This window comes from Chiloscyllium plagiosum, chromosome 34 (genome assembly GCF_004010195.1).
Source record: "Chiloscyllium plagiosum isolate BGI_BamShark_2017 chromosome 34, ASM401019v2, whole genome shotgun sequence".
In the NCBI taxonomy this organism is placed as follows: Eukaryota; Metazoa; Chordata; class Chondrichthyes; order Orectolobiformes; family Hemiscylliidae; genus Chiloscyllium; species Chiloscyllium plagiosum.
Window position 1 is genome coordinate 33121938 of NC_057743.1, and position 17868 is coordinate 33139805.

The 17868-nt window shown below is 39.7% G+C and overlaps 1 protein-coding gene across 3 annotated transcripts in view; it reads right to left on the reverse strand.

The window, feature by feature from the left end:
• Positions 1-269: 269 nt before the first annotated feature.
• The window catches only part of ptpn11b (protein tyrosine phosphatase non-receptor type 11b), a 123472-nt gene continuing 105873 nt past the window's right edge, over positions 270-17868 (reverse strand). For 2 of the 3 annotated variants that reach the window (XM_043676117.1, XM_043676120.1), the window contains exons 13-16: positions 14954-15105; positions 10310-10407; positions 3356-3456; positions 270-1153 (exon numbers count right to left, since the gene is read on the reverse strand). In XM_043676117.1, coding sequence (XP_043532052.1) covers positions 3375-3456; positions 10310-10407; positions 14954-15105 — 332 coding nt within the window. In that variant the 3' untranslated portion in view covers positions 270-1153; positions 3356-3374. Of the gene's footprint in view, positions 1154-3352; positions 3457-10309; positions 10408-14953; positions 15106-17868 lie in introns of all 3 variants that reach the window. The other variant, XM_043676119.1, reaches the window with a different exon arrangement.

Consider the following 17868-nt stretch of genomic DNA (forward strand, 5'->3'; position numbering starts at 1 on the left):
CACAATCAGCATAAGTAGTTTTTAAGGTCAGCTTATTAATGAAATTTTTTTTCCCCTTCCATCATTCTCCTAAATATTCTATTTCTGCAGGTTAGAATCTACTGTTTAAGAAATACTAGTATAAGTAATAAATATTAACATATATAAAAGGTGAATTCTGATAACTAGTGGCTTTAAGACAGCATCCCACTGACTTTGAGGCAATTATCACCATATAGTCAACACTAAAAATATATCAAAATTATTAGTGAACCCATCATTCATACTAATTTTGCTTTGAGAGATCTATTTTATTATGTAAAAAATGCCTTTTAAGAAAATTGTTGTTTTCCGCACTGAATGCCTTATTAATGACGTGATCAACACTTAAATTTTAAAGAAAAACACACAAATCTTAGTTTTTGGCTAGCGGATATATCCACTAACTTCAAATACAATAGAAGTGCCATTCTATCAAATATTATAATGTGCAACGAGTTGTGCCAGTGAAAGCTTGGGCAAATCCCAATATAACAGATTCTCAAATGTTCCTCAACTTTAAAATTTACAAAGTTGTTACAATCTCACTGCAATGCAAAACAATTATGAATAACAATTATAATAGATTTAAACTTTCTCTTGTTGCAGTACCACATGATTCCTGCTGGTGGTACTGTTGCTGAGGCAATTGGCTTCTTTAGTTAAGCTGGGCAGTGCCACCAGTGCAGCTTGTTTTATGGTTAGATACAAAAACACATTTGCAAAACGTAGTTGTCATAGTTTAACTTCTTGTCATCATAATTTATCTTTTTTTCCATCTTGAAAACATGCAGTGCAGCAGATGATGAAATTAATGGATTTACAGATTTCTAGGTCAAATATTTGTTTTTTTTCTAAATGCATGCAATGTATTTGAATAGTCATGAAATCTTAAAATTAAACTTCATTATTTATCATTTTCAAGAAGAGGCACTTAAAGTAATATATAAATACAAGCTTGACAAGTGTAATTTTTAAAATGTCTTATTCATAAATTAAACACAGTCTCTGAAAGGCAGTTTTCTGTAGACATTTGGTTTGTAGAATTGCACTGCATAGAGATCCACAGGCAAGCTAGGACACAGCAATTCTCATTACAAATGCAGGCAGCAGCTTGACGTAAACCAAAGTAATTCTAGAGAGAGCAAAAATGGAATATTAAAGGTGACAGGATCATTCATGTTACTGCTCACGTTTAAAAGGTGGGGCAGGGAAATTAGATGGCAGAAACATTTATTAAATAGACATTACAAAATCTTATGACTTAATTCTTCATCATTATACAAATAAATCTGATTAGTAATCAAAGTTTGCTACATAAATGCAAAAGCAGCTCAAAGCTTATTTATAACACAAAGGTTGGTATAAAAAATAACTTAAAAATTTGCAAAGTGACATTAGTATTTATTTATCCTCATCGTTAAAGTACCTTCAAACCTAAGTAGGGAAAAGAAACATTACAGTTGGTTGGGAGAGGAGTGGCAGCGGCAAGAATTCAAATCACAGGCGAAGAAAGAGGTTTCTAAAATATTCCCTGAAGAAGTGAGATAGAGCAGTTTCAGGGGATTGTTTGAGAGTAGTGTAGTAAGGTAAAGAGAGGATGGATGTGGTGGGAGTTGAGGTAAGCCAGAGGAACTCTGTTTGGAGTGAGGAAATGATTCAGTTCGTAAAGATTTGAGGAGTTATGAAATTGTGACATCCAGAAGGTGGCAGTGTGTGTGTGGGACAGTTTACATGAAAGGCACGTTTAACTATTTGTCTATTCTTTATTAGGAACAGATAAAGCAGAGTAATGCATGCAGAAAAATTAAGTTTGATTGAAAAGAAACAGCATTTGTGTGTAGAAATTGAGTTCCAGGGGAAGAGATTTAAGTAGGGTTGTAGACAATGAGAAACTTAAAGGATTTTAAGAGGATTGTTAGGAATAGTAAAGGGCGGGTTGCACAAATGAAGATCTGGTGGCATAAGGACACAGACATAATACAGTCTGAGGACTGCAGTCTATCATGATCTGGCTGGTGGGCTAAATAATCAGGCAGTGAGGCATGATAAAAGGGTAAGAGTTATCAGCAATGTCCCCTTTGGATGGCTGGATGACCACACAGCTTAAAGGTTCTGTGGATGTTGATCATATGCCAATGCACTGATTTCTGCTTCTGGAAGTGGAGGTCTACACAGTGGCAGGTCAAGTTATAGGGAAAACACATTAACAGCACCAAAGCAGGTCTCAAATCAGGTCATCTTGTTGATGCTCACCTCCAGCCATGAGTTGGTAAAACCTTTGCATTAAGCTGTAGAATGTCTGTTTCTTCAAACAGAGGGAACAATAGTTATTGTCCCACTGAATCAGGTTGGGAGGGAGAACTCGTGCCAGACTTAGTTGGTGTGTATCAAAAGGAGAGAAAGGATGGGGAGAGAGCTGGAGAAATTGGCCATCAGTGAGAATGAGGAGGGTGTGCCAAGCAGGCTAAGATAAAAGGTAAGGAGGAGGGACTTGGGGGAGGGGTGTTGAGAATGCGATAAGTGGAAGGAGGTTAAGGTGAGGGTGATAGGCCGGAGAGGGGTTGGTGGCGGAGAGGTCAGGAAGAAGATTGCAGGACCTCTCCGGCCTATCACCCTCACCTTAACCTACCTCCTTCCACCTCTCGCATTTCCAACGCTCCTCCCCCAAGTCCCTCCTCCCGACCTTTTATCTTGGCCTGCTTGGCACACCCTCCTCATTCCTGAAGAAGGGCTTATGCCCGAAACGTCGATTCTCCTGCTTCTTTGATGCTGCCTGACCTGCTGCGCTTTTCCAGCAACACATTTTTCAGTTCTGATCTCTAGCATCTGCAGTCCTCACTTTCTCCCATCAGTGAGAATGGTAGGCAGCTGCATGAATGTTAGGAGTGAGAAAAGCAGCATAGTTTTGGAGACTGCTTCTAATTAATTCTGAATATTAGAGTACTATCCAGTTGCAGAGGTCAGGGAAGAAACAGAATAGAGACAACACTGGAATTCAGCAAGAAAGTATTGCAACTAAGGCAGGGAGATATAACTGGGTTTGATGTAATGCAGAAGGGAAGGGTACGGTGAAAGAACTGCTTTAAAAAAAAGAACAAGGAGGTAAGGTCTATAATGGTTACACCAAAAACAAGTGAAATAGAGACAGTAGGGTGTACAGGTCAGAAGAAAGCATCCAAGACATGAATGCACTTCAGAAGGAACATTTCACAACAGTGTGGGTGATAACACTTACAAAATAGTGGCATATAAAAATATAGGAGCATGTGCATTACAAACAAAGAAAGAGTTTTTAAGTAACTTGTATTGTTAATATACTTATTATACATACAACCTCTCTACCCTTGGTGCTTTTATCTCTTTGTGTTGCTACTTCCCGATGATTTCGGACTTTTGATGTTTAAATTTTCATACAGACAGGATGGTTCTTTTAACCTTTAGGAAAGGAAAAAAAAATGACTACTCTTAACTCTGCAACTTCGCATGAATGTATCTATAAATTGCTCAACACAAGAGCACAGAGGGTTTGTAAATCATTTGCATCTTTTGTATACTTGACAGTGACAGAATATTTCCTTGGGGGTGTGGTCCCACAATTGAATGATTCATTATAAAGTACAAAATTAACATGTACACTCAAATGAACCATGTCAGAAGTCACATGACACCAGGTTATAATCCAATAATTTATTTGAAATCACAAGCTTTCAGAGCGTTGCTCCCTCATCAGGTGAAGTCCTGACAAAGCTTGTGATTTCAAATAAACCTGTTGGACTATAACTTGGTGTCATGTGCCTCGGATTTTGCCCAGCCTCACCCAACACTGGCACTTCCTCATCAAATAAACCATTACACATTTGGGCAGCAATGAGTAAGGTAAATGATGAGAGAACTTTAGATCTGAAGTCTTTTAATGTGGTTGCATTTGAGAAATGTCAGATTCTGTAATACAATATCCTCACAAAGACAAAGAATATTTGAATGTACGGGTTCTACGCTGCATATCACCTACCCATTTCCTCTGGTATTTTATCACAGGCAAGAAGCGACCATGCCTTGGGTGATGTTTTTGGCAGGCTGACAGGGGTCCCTCCTGTTTGAACACCCTATGAACTGGCATGTATTAAATTACACATGGCTTGAGATGCAGCCCTATCAGTTCCTATACCTCTCTCCTTTGCGAATTCTGCAGCAAAGCCAGGTACGTGTAGTCAAGTCACGAGAAACATTAGAAATCCTAAACTAGCTAAGCCGCTGGTCCTCTCAATGGCTTCTCTCTGCTGATGCTGAGAACAGCTTATTCTCTTCTTCGCACACAAACATGCAGAAGGATTGTTGGATTGATCACCTTTCCCAGCTTAGATAGATCCAGCCATATAGGTTGAATGCTACTGTGACTTTTGTGGCCACTGGCAGCAATATCCTCCTGCAATACAATTCCAAAGAACGGTCACTGGTCCTGAAATGTTGGCTCTGTTTTCTCTTCATGGATGCTGCTGGACCAAAGTTTCTCCAGCAATTTCTGTTTTTTGTTTGTTTCAGATCCAGCATCCATTTTCTTTGTTTCACATTATGACCACCTCAATGTCAAACCTGAGTCATAAAGATGTACAGCATGGAAACAGACCCTTCGGTCCAACCTGTCCAAGCTAACCAGATATCCCAACCCAATCTAGTCCCACCTGCCAGCACCCGGCCCATATCACCTCAATGTCAAACCTGGGTCACCTCAATTTCAAACCTGGGTCACCTCAGGCAGCATTCTTTGGTTTAGGTGATGGCGAGAGCATACTCTGGAAAATCCCTTAGTGGGTCGGCAACCCTCCACTTCCGTTTTCACGGAGCGTCGTTCCCTACTCAGTGGTTCCTGCTGTATTTGCTGTACATGTTGTAGGTCTAGAGGTGCTGCAATCACATCAAGTTCTCCTCCAAGCTACATACCACCATGACTCGGAACTATATCGCTGTTCCATCATTGCTGCAGAGTAAAAATCATGGACCTCCTTTAACATGAGTACAGTGGGCATACCTACACCGTGGACTGCAGTGCTTCAAGGTGGTTGCCTTTTCAAATGTAATTAAGGAACAGCAATAAATTCTGGGTTCACATCTTATGACTGAAAAAAAACACCCTTTTTTCTTGCACCATTGAGTCCTCTAGCCTCCTGAATATGGACAGTAGCTCACCGTAAAACCTGTCAAAGCAAGCCACAGTATTTGCATTAACTTTACAGCAGAGGTCAGACCAAAGCACTTCACCTGGATACCAGACCCTTGAAATAATGCTAGTGGGGGTCCTTTGTGTTGCTGAACACGTCAGTGAACAGTAATTAGCAGATCTGCTCATTGCACAGATGTATGTCAAGTGTTAGGAGTGCCAGGTAAGAAAGTGGAGGCAAGACTACAATCAAATCAGATATGGCCTTACTGAATGGCAGATCAGGGTCGACTATTCCTGCTCCCATTTTCTTTGCTTTTACGTGATATCCATGAAATCAGTTGAATAGCTGATTGACTTCATTATCAGCTTTCTCCTTACATGCCCAACAAACTGTTTTGGTACCAGAGGAGTACCAGTATGCTGGTTGGGATGGGGAGTGGGGTGGAGAATTTGCGAATGCTATTCGGGAGAGTTCACACTAATTCAGCAAGGGGATGGGAACCTAAATTGTAGCTCCAGTGTCCAGGAGGTTGAGTGCAGGGAGGTCAGAAATATGGTTTCAAGGTCACAAGAGTTCACCAACAAGCAGGAAGGGGGTTTGAAGTGTGTCTACTTCAATGCCAGAAGCATCCAGAATAAGGTGAGTGAGGTTGCAACATGGGTTTGTACCTAGGACTTCAATGTTGTGGCCATTTTGAAGACATGGATAGAGCAGGGACAAGAATGGTTGTTGCAGGTTCCAGGATTTAGATGTTTCAGTAAGAACAGAGAGGATAGTAAAACAGGGGGAGGTGGCATTGTTAGTCAAGGACAGTAGTACAGTGGCAGAAAGGACATTTGAAGACTTGTCTACTGAGGTAGTATGGGCTGAGATTAGAAACAGGAAAGGAGAGGTCACCCTGTTGGGAGTTTTCTATAGGCCTCCAAATATTTCCAGAGGTGTAGAGGAAAGGATAGCAAATATTATTCTGGATAGGAGGTGAGAGTAACAGGGTAGTTCTTCTTTAACTTTAACTTTCCAAGCACTTTAGATGGGTCAGTTTTTGTCCAATGTGTGCTGGAGGGTTTCTTGACACAGTATGTAGAAAAGCCAACAAGGCGCGAGGCCACATTGGATTTGGTACTGGGTAATGAACCTGACCAGGTGTTTGATTTGGAGGGAGGTGAGCACTTTGGTGGTAGTGACCACAATTTGGTTATGTTTACTTTAGTGATGGAAAAGGACAGGTAAAAAAATGCAGGCCAAGAGTTATTGCTGGGGGAAAGGCAATCATGATGCGATTAGGCAAGATTTAGGATGCATAGGATACTGCAGGGGATGGGCACAATTGAAATGTGGAGCTTATTCAAGGAACAGCTACTGCGTGCCCTTGGTAAGTATGTACCTATCAGGCTTTTATTGGCAGAGGAATTGAGTTTCAGAGCCACGAAGCTATGCTGCAGCTGTACGAAACTCTGGTGCAGTATTGCGTACAGTTCTGGTCACTGCATTATAGGAAGGACATGGAAGCTTTGGAAAGGGTTTAGAGGAGATTTACTAAGATTTTGCCTGATATGGAGGGAAGGTTTTATGATGAAGGCTGAGAGACATGAGGCTGTTTTCATCAGAGAGAAGAAGGTTGAGAGGTAACTTAGAGACATACAAGATAATTAGAGGGTTAGGTAGGGTGGACAATTAGTGCCTTTTCCTTGGATGGTGATAGCTAGCACGAGTGGACATAGCTTTAAATTGAGGAGTAATAGATATAGGACACATGTCAGAAGTAGTTTCTTTACTCAGAGTAGGAGTGGCGTGGAACGCACTGCCTGCAACAGTCGTAAACTCGCCAACTTTAAGGCAATTTAAATGGTCATCGGATAAACATATGGATGAAAATTGAATAGTGTAGAATAGATAGGCTTCAGATTGGTTCCATAAATTGGCGGAATGTCAGGGGTCGAAGGGCCTGTATTGCGCTGTAATGTTCTAATATTTATGTAAACTACCAGCATGTCCTACTCCATTTTATTGCTTCCGGTTCTGGTGAACCATTAAAATGTTATTTTGCAGTCCTGCCAATTAACAAAATCCAAAACCTAGATCTTATACTGAGTGACATTATTATACAAAAGTTCACAAAGTCAGAAGTTTGAACTTTGTAAGAGTTGGTAATCTGTTTGAATCCCCTCTTAAACTTTGCATATAAGGGATATCCTACAGTACTTCCCAGTCCAGAGAGTAGGTTTTACTTTGCAAATTGCATCCAATTTCGGTTAAAATTTTGCAAACAACTGGGATAATGATAAAGAGTATCATTTCCTCAACTATTCCCAATTTCCATATTGGCAAATGTAAGATCTATAGTAACTCAACACAAATTGGGTAGAGTTTTAGAACTTAATTTATAAAAAGTCTTAAAAATATTTATTGATTAATTTAAATGCTAAGTAGATTTTGATTAATACAGGTCATTCTGCTATAACATGTCTTATTAACGCAAATTCGCTGTAACGCGATTGACAAATTGGGGACACTTTCTAAAGTGCAAACTTTTAAAGCGTGTATTGGTTATAACATGATTTCAGTCCCATTAGTTTAAATGGTGCTGCTACTAGCTAATTTTCTTATAACACGGGATTGCACGAGAACAGAATTACTGCGTTATGACAGAACCGACTGTACAACTGAAATCGGGTTGATCGTGAAAAATAAAGCTTTTTAAAATTGTCTGGTTAACTAATTGTCATGAAGTTGATCATAAATTACTGAAATGACAAAAATATACAGTGAACCATTTGCCACTTATAGTGACTCGCACCAGTCCATTTCTGATTAAGTTAATAAAAATATATACATTCAAAAGCTTTTAACATGTCTATTAGTGTAATCTGGGTGAGGTACGGCCAGTTCTGTGGGTGGGGTCAACTGCTGGACAGTGTTTATGACACTAAGAAACAATCATGGACTTAATGTCTGTTGGATGTGATTTGCACGTGAAGTCCACGTTTTTGTTTTATTCAATCACGCGAGGCTGGCCAGGCCAACATTGATACAAGTTCAAGATGATGGCAAAGTAGCAGGGCTGCATGTGAGCTCTTGCCTGGGGCTTCCATCTGCTTTCCCTTTTTTTTCCTTTTGCTTCTGCTTATTTTTTTCCCCTGTGGCAGGTGGGTCGACAGCATTGGTGTGGCAGTGAGAACAGGCCATGTGCAGAGTGGTGACGCAGATTCTCCTGGGTACTGGAGGCAGCGACAGCACGGACATCCTCCCAGCACTGGCAATGGCAACAAAGTCCCTCCAGTGATCAGGGATAGCAGTGACTCTTCAAGATGGCGGCGACATCGGCAGCCGAAGTGGGGCCTCTTGGCGGCCTGGCTTACAGTGGAGCCATGGACTCCTGGTGGCAGTAGGCTCAGAGCAGAGTTTCCTGGCACTGGTGTGGCAGCAGCTGCAGCATGTTTATGCCAGGAGTGGGGAGTCCTGGCGTCATCAAGGCAGCAGTAGAGCCAGGGACTCTTGTTGTGGGACAAATCGGGATTAACAGTATCAGTGAGGTGCGCCCAATTTTGACAAGATGGTGCGTAAAGTGAGGCAACTCCTACATCCTGCGCAGACAGCAGCGAGACGGTGGAAGTCTGTTTTTCTTTCAATTACTGGAGGCTATGTGCCATGTGGACTGGGCTAGAAAGACTGTTATTCTGAACATTTTATTTCTTTAGCATCATACGAGTCAGAGATGTACAGCATGGAAACAAACCCTTCAGTTCAACTCGCCCATGCCAACCAGATATCCTAACCTAATTTAGTCCCATTTGCTAGCATTTAGCCCATATCCCGCGAAACTTTTCCTATTCATATGCCTTTTAAACACTGTAATTGTACCAGCCTCCACCACTTCCTCTGGCAGCTTATTTCATACTCGCACCACCCTCTGTTTATAAAGGTGCCTCTTAAGTCCCTTTTATATCTTTCCCCTCTCAGTCTAAACCTATGTCCTCTAGTTCTGGACTCTCCCACCACAGGGAAAAGACTTTGTCTATTTACTCTATTCATGCCCCTCATGATTTTATAAATCTCTATAAGGTCACCCCTCAGCCTCCGACGCTCCAGGGAAAACAGTCCCAGCCTATTCAGTCTTTCCCGACTGTTCAAATCCTCCAACCCTGGCAACATCTTTGTAAATCTTTTTTGACCCCTTTCAATTTTCACAACATCTTTCCAATAGGAAGGAGACTAGAACTGCACACAATATTCCAAAAGTGGCCTAACCTATGTCCTGTACAGCGCAACATTGTCTCCCAACTCCTATAGTCAATACTCTGACCAATAAAGGAAAGCATACCAAATGCCTTCTTCACTATCCTATCTACCTGAGGCTCTACTTTCAAGGAACTATGCACCTGCACTCCAAGGTCTCTTTGTTCAGTAACACTCCCAAGATCTTACCATCAAGTGTATAAGTCCTGCTCTGATTTGCTATTCCAAAATGCAGCACCTCACATTTATCTGAATTAAATTCCATCTGCTACTCCTCAGCCCAATGGCCCATCTGATCAAGATCCTGTTGTAATCTGAGGTAACCTTCTTCGCTGTCCACTACACCTCCAATTTTGGTGTCATCTGCAAACTTACTAATTACTTTTCAAATTCTTTTCCTAAGAATTTGTTCTTGAAAATCTGTACCTTTGTACTGAAGATCATGCCATAATGTGACAACTTGTAGACTTTTCACTGTACTCATTTGAGTACATGTGACAATAAAGCTTCAATTCATTCCAGGAATTCAAAGATTTTGACTCACAACACAGAAGAACTATAATATATTTCAAGTCAGCATGGTCCATGACTTGAATGTGAACCTGTATGTAATGGTGTTCCCACGAACCTCCTGCCCTTGTCCTTTTAAATAGTAGTGGTCATGGGTTTGGATGTTGCTGTCTTAGGAGCTTTGGTAAATTTCTATGGTACATTTTGTGGTGCACACTTCTGCTGAGCTTTGGTGGTGAAGGGAGAAATTTTTCTTGTGCTAACATGACTTTCAGTTGAACTATGCTGTACAAATGTGAAATCTAGTGGAAAATGCAAGCTACAATCTGCAAAATGCTTTGACAGAATTTCTTCAATCTACCACAAACAGAATTACTTACGTTGAAAAAGCTCGAGATGGTGCAGGATATCTTTTGTTTTTTGCTTTATCCGTAAGATAGTGGATATTTGAATACTCTCGTTCCTTTGTTTTGTTTTTCTGGAAGAAATAATATTCAAATGCTCAAAAGTCATCAGTAGTCTAGCCAAATATTTACAAAATGTTTACAAGATATTGCCTCCACTTTAAAAATACATTCTCTTTTGTTTAGTTCACTCTAAAAGGTTTGATCAGTTTTTTTTCTATTCATGCTATCATCAGATGTGATTTGGTGATTTCAGAAGGCAGTTACGAGCTGACCACATTGCTATGACCAAATAAGGGTGACAGATTTCATTACCTAAAGGACATTACTTAAATGCCCTTATTCCTTGGTACTTTCCTTTTTTCATCTCATGGCTTTAAGCAGACAGTGGAATTAAATGGTTGTGAATGGGTGGGGCTGTGTAAATGTTGCCTGACAGTCAAAGAATTGACTGACTTTTGAAATGTCAATACAGGGCAACTTGGATCAGCAAAAAGATTTCACATTTCACATAGCCATTGACAAAGTCCAAGGCTCAAGGAGCTAAACCTAATAGCCATGTTTCTAAAAATTGTCATTGCTGTCGTCCTGTAGACATGAATAATCTCTCATAAAAGTTGACCTCCGATTTTTGGACAAAAACTATGTATTTTACATTTAACTCACATATATTTGACAGCTGAATTTTAGCTGAAAAATTCCAAACTCTCTACTTTTGGCCACTCCTGCATTCTAAAATGGCAACACAGTCCAAATCTTCTAATTGGAAAAAAGCAATGTAGCCTGAATGATACGCTAAAGAACCTCTCAATAGTCCCTGCCCACTGACTACCTGTGAATTGCTCAAAGTTTAAACTTCTGGAATTCTCTGAAGAAGTTTCTTACTCTAATTCAGAGTTGAAAACTTTGGATGGTTCCGACTCACTTGCCTGAATAGTTACGCAGGAAGAATTGAAGCCTGTTCTTACTCAGGGGTGATTCAAACAGACCCTCTCTGAAACCCATACATTTCTACCCTGCTGAACCATGACATCTTCATCCTTTTTGACCTGACCAGATCATCCCACCCAACCCGGTTAAACTTCGCTCCATAGCTTCTCAACAAGGCTTTCAGAAATTCCTCACTTATTCAAATAATCTTGGAGTGCTGTAAAAGAGACTGTGGCTTGGCTTTCTCGGTGATCCTATACAATTCAGCTGGAATGAAGATGCGCTTCTCATTTCTGTAGCCTCTGGTATCAGAACGTGGGCCCAGAAGTGCAGAGTATATGGCAAGAAAGTAGTGCAGGAGCAGCAATCATACGGCAATTGGTGTTTTCAGAAGATTTGAGCCACAGTATCAAGGAGGAACTGAAGACTCAAAGCACGGTTCAAAATTAATTAGATTTGAACAGCACCTAAAACATCAAGATATTGGATAAGAATTGTTGAGATTGAAGGAAGTTCTGAATACAGCTTAAATTGATGTCTAAGAATAATCGTGCAGAGTAAATCCCAAGATTGTGGCTGCATTTGGAAAGTGAAGTTGCAAAACATATCTATTACAATTATTATAATGGATTCAGTTTCTTAGAGATATCTCTAAATTTTCACTTTGAAATAAAAAAAGGAAATAAGTATTGCAGATTTCAAAGCAAGCCCTGAATAGTGTAGCAGGCTAATGAAGACAAACAATTTTGTTTAATGATGCCATTTATGAAGCAGATTGGGATGTATTATTTTGTCTGAAGATAATATGGAGTGAGAGTTTTTAGGTTTTTGATGTGTTCAGTGGATGTTATGTTGCTGAGTAGCATTCCTTCCTGCATTTTGAAAAACACTTGAATAAATTGTATGAAAATGCAGATATAGCTTTTTCTGATTATTTGAAAAAAATTGATGAATTTAGTGGACACAAAATAATCTGTTTCCATTGGGCTATTATTTATAAAAATTTAATAATAATAGTTTCTTCCCCTCCTTTTGCACGGTCTTTGGGGACAGCATTGACCAGAGAGTCTTTGACCAGGTAACTCTACAAAGTGCTAGTTGATTGAACATCATTTCTGCTTTCTACTGGTTGATTGGTAGGTTTCGTGCTTGTTCAGGAATTACTACAATCGTTTCAAACATGTATGTTTACAAAATATTTACAAAACATTCAACATCATATAATTTTTATAATATATAAGTGTGAAGTCCAAAAGTAATGTGACAGGGAGAAGATAGCAGTTTTAGATATACGTACAGCTCTCCCATGGAATGTGTTTACATTGTGGATGTACTCTCGGAGAAAAGATCTGGCATGACATTAGCGATACACATTGAATGCACAATTGAAGACCGTAAAACCTTTGCTTATGGAGGACATCTAACACACCTCAGGCTGGCTCCCTGCGCAGCTGGATTCCACCAGATTAACATTTGATAGCCAGCCTGTCACTCTCAGTGAAAACTGTGGCAACACTTTGTGCCCAACTTAGAACAATCATTCCAAAAAACTAGCAAACCAAAGAATGGGTTTGTCCTCCTCTGTCTTATAATAGCACAAGTTTCTCTCAATCTGAAGAATAACAGCACTTTTTGGCTGCTTACTATAACATTCGCTATACATTAACCTAAACTCGATTTTGAAACAGTCCTGGTGAGCTGTGTGCATGCTTACTGCAAATAAACATCACAGTAACCGGTTGGGCTGAAGGAAGAAGAACATCAACACTTTCAAAGTTTTGCTGATTAAAACAGAGACTGTAGGTAACTTTCTTGCCCAAGATCTGGCGTTTTATTATATTCTAGCTGCACACATCTAATAGGTGGACTAAACAACTTTAGCAGCAAAAGCTGAATGGAATCCATGGCTGTGGTCACATTATTTATACAAATATATATTAATAACATCCATCCAGTAGACTGTGATGTAAATAATTATATCAGAGGTCTGGGCTATCTTAAACATTGTGTAACTTGTTGATGTCTGGGTGCGGAGGAAAGGGAGGGATAGCATGGACCTGGAGGGGTAGCAGCTTAGGGATGGAATTTTTGTGGAATTTGGAGAAGTGGTTATGCTTCTTTTACCCCTCCCAAAAAGGTAATTATTAACTTAACTCGGGTCTCTCTAGCTTAACCTCAATTGAAACAATGCAGACCACCATGGAGTGTGCATTGCCCAGTTTGTGTCTTAATTTGGGAACTGGGGCCCCGCGTCAATCAGGCAGCACTGCTCTGCATGTTGAAAGAGCTCACCAATGAAACAAGCAGGTCTTTGGGAATACTCTTTCAAGGCAGGAACATTTCCTGCTATGGCTTCCTCTCCTGTGCTATTTCTGGTGGTTTCTTTCATTTTGCTTTGTTAACAACAACTCTTTCTCCACAATCTGAGGAAAGACATCAAAATGTTCATTCCTTGTCTTGTGTTTAAGTTAGGAGGGAAGATAGGGAATCAATTTAGGGCTTCACCATGCAGAAAGCATGATGAACAAATCCTGAGATGGTGGTTTAATTCTGGAAGATCTTATTTATAAAAGGATACTTGCAACTCTCAGGAGATCTAGGTCACCTCCATTAACTGCAACCCTGAGTTTAAATCCCATCATGATGTACTTAAATGAATCTGGAATTAAAAATCTAGCAGCAGCGTGGATAATCCTGAAGTTCACAGACTACCAGAGAAATCTCTCTCACTTTTTTTTATAGAGTGCGTGAAAGAGGGAAAAAAAAACTAATCACCCCCACCAGATCTGGCCTATGCAAGTCTACAAACCAAAGCAATGTCATTGACTTTTAACTGTCTAGCAAGCCATTCAATTACATCTCAAGCATTGATAAAATGGAAAATCAATGATCATAAACAATGCCCCCCTTGAACAATTCATATCAATTTATTTTTTATTCATTATGTGTCAATTCTCACACTGGCTGCTGTTTACTCCTCTCTTTGCAACTATTTTAATTTCTTTTCTTGAAGACTTTCATAGTTGAATATATACCTCAATAACCAGTTGTTTTTTTTTAAATAAAAAAAGTGAAAAATGTATTTGGTGGCACATTGCATGATTATAGCTAGTGGAAAGTTACTCTTTGATTAGGGTAGAAATTGCACAATTTATGAAAAATGCATCATGCCCAAGTTATGTTTCAAAGCACGTTTAAATCTGACTTTTGCCAAAGGGCAGCAAACACATTTAGCATAATATAGGCATACAATAAGAACAACTTTGATCAAAATCATAGAAATTGTAAGTGTCAACAGATGAGAGTTTACTGCTACTGCAGTGTGCAGATAGTGCTGAAATATTTAAAGATCCAAATTAGATAATACACCAATGCGTGTTTTGAATGGAAAGAAAGTTATTAAAATAGTTCTAATTTTAGACAACACAAATATACGTATGATTTAGGAGATTTCAGCTGATCTATTCTTGATCTAAATTAGATTTGCAGATTCAAATACTGTAATATTTTGGTTAGTATAAAGTTAAATACTTTGAAAACCAGTCTTTTCTGTCAATATTTATGCCACAAAAAAATAGTTCTCCTTGTTTATTATAATGACATGAATGGGTTCTAAAAGTTTTAGTAAGCAGTGTAAAGTGATCTATTGAAAGTGTTAACATTTTCCAAATTGTTAAGTGATATAACTACCTGTTCCTCCTGTAGTCTTTTTTGAACTGTCTCAATATATTGCTGTACAGCCATGTATATGAATTTATACTGAGCCTCTGTCTGTACCATGCCTGATCTTTGTTTTCGTACCATTTGAATCGTTTTAGGGATGTCGATATCACAGTCCAAACCTACAGAAGTGGGGAAGAAAAGACAGTTCCTGAATCTTGAACAAAGGCTTACAAAACATGTTTTCAGCCAGAACACAACAGTCATAGAAGTTTTGTCTAACAGTGTGTGCTTGTTCTGATCAGATTTTGAAATTAACATCGAAATTTCAAAGGAGATACTCCTAATGCACTGTCATAACTTCAGTAGAAAATCAGTAAAAACAGCAGATTTCTCTTCCTAAATATGTATTTACACACTTATTGTTATTCCACACTGAACTTGATGTCATTATTGAATACTACTTGTTGTGATCTACAATGTAGCAGATGATGCTGAGGCAATCTAGAAGGTGCTTTAACATTTGGCAGCTTTGTAGTTTGATTGGAGAAGTACATATCTTTATGTTAGTGAAGTGTACAATTTATGATTCTGCTTTGGGATAATTAAAAACTATCTCCGCAACGTATAGGAAAATGATGTTTGGGCACTGCTTATCCAGAAGCAAAACTGAAGCTGTGTCAAATATAAAATCAGAGGGTGGATAGTGAGAGCCTTTTTCCTTGGATGGTGATGGCTAGCATGAGGGGACACAGCTTTAAATTGAGGGGTGATAGATATAGGACAGATGTCAGAGGTAGTTTCTTTACTCCGAGAAGTCGGGGCGTGGAACACACATAGGGGCCTGAAACCATAGTAGACTTGTCAACTTTTAAGTGCATTTAAATGGTCAATGGATAAACATATAGATGAAAATGGAACAGTGTAAGATGGATGGGCTTCAGATTGGTTCCACAGGTCGGTGCAACATCGAGGGCTGAAGGGCCTGTACTGCGCTCTAATATTCTAAAAGTGTCTCAAGTTCTCATTTCCTTAATTGAACACAGTTTCACAAACCTCATTTGGAGTCAGGGTTATCCAGCTCAGAAACAGAACAATTGGTCCAATTTGCCTGCACCCAGACATCCCAATCTTACACAATCCCATTTTCCAGCATTTGGATTCTATCTCACTAAACCCTTTCTATTCATTTATCTATCCAGATGCCTTCTAAATGTTGTAATTGTACCTGTCTCCACCTCTGGGGGAACTTGCTCAATACACGCATCAGCCTCTGCATGACAGAATTACCCTTCAGGTCCTTTTAAATCTATCCCCTTTCACCATATCAGTAAGTACATTTGCCTTTTTCTTTATGGTTGAGCAGATGTCAACTTCGGCCTCCTCCTGCTCTTTCCTCTCTCTTCCCCCACTCCCCCCATAACCCAAGGCATTTGTCTCTGGTGCTGGTAAGTCTTTCTAGTTGCTGAGAACTAGATGCTCTCAAAAGATATAGGATGTTTGTTTTCTTATATGCATATAACATGATGGCCTAAATAGGCAACTGTCCTGTATGATTTTCTGCATGGCTTGCTTTCGTAAAATCTATTTTCTAAGTTTTTTGATAATGTCTTTCTCTCAGTCTACCATCTAGTTCCTTGGGTGCACTGAACTACAAGATTCTACATGTTGCTGGGGACAGACTCTAATTTCTGATATTAAACATGTAAGCAAATATTTTAAAAAGGAGACAAGAGGAAACGCATTTAGAAAGAGATGGAAGATGAAAGACCGGACAGATGGAAAAATAGCATGCATTATCAAAAATTAAACACGAATAAAAATGAATTTCACACTTGAAATACACACTTGAGGGAAGCAATGTAATTGGCCCAGCAGTTTTAGAATCCACCACGTAGTCAGAAATGACACATTTCACCTCAAATAAAAAAATTTCAGGATGTGAGCAGCAGAGAGAAGAAAAAACCCCAATCACCATGCAGCTCACCGACCCTCTCTTATTGACTCCAGAACACTGAAAGATCTAATCCATTGGCTCTTACATCTTCACAGTCAAGTGAAGAACCTGCACTAGCAGCTTGGTGTTACTGGAACATTGAGAGAAACCAGTCTCTGACTGGTCTGGCAGTTCTGAGGTGCGAATTCACATCCATAATGGGCAGAAATCCTGCCTCTAGTCTATTAACAGCCAATTGGTCATTAAACACTTGCAGGGCAGTGTTCTTTCTCTGGTCGTTTGCTTTGCACAGAGATTCAGAATGTTTGCAAAGACAAGCCAAGGAACTATAGACCGGTGAGCCTGACCTCAGTGGTGGGCAAATTGTTGGAGGGAATCCTGACGGACAGGATGTACATGTATTTGGAAAGGCAAGAACTGATTAGGGATAGTCAACATAGCTTTGTGCGTGGGAAATCGTGTCTCACAAACTTGATTGAGTTTTTTGAAGAAGTAACAAAAAAGATTGATGAGGGCAGGGCAGAGCAGTAGATGTGATCTATATGGACTTCAGTAAGGTGTTCGACAAGTTTCCCCATGGGAGACTGATTATTCCATGAGATCTAACCTTGCTAAAGGAAGAACTAGCCATTTGGATATAGAACTGGCTCAAAGGGAGAAGACAGAGGGTGGTGGTGGAGGGTTGTTTTTCAGACTGGAGCCAGTGGAGGCCTGTGACCAGTGGAGTGCACAAGGATCGGTACTGGGTCCTCTACTTTTTGACATTTACATAAATGATTTGGATGCGAGCATAAGAGGTACAGTTAGTAAGTTTGCAGATGACACCAAAATTGGAGGTGTAGTGGACAGTGAAGAGGGTTACCTCAGATTACAACAGGATCTGGACCAGATGGGCCAATGGGCTGAGAAGCGGTAGATGGAGTTTAATTCAGGTAAATGCGAGGTACTGCATTTTGGGAAAGCAAATCTTAGCAGGACTTATACACTT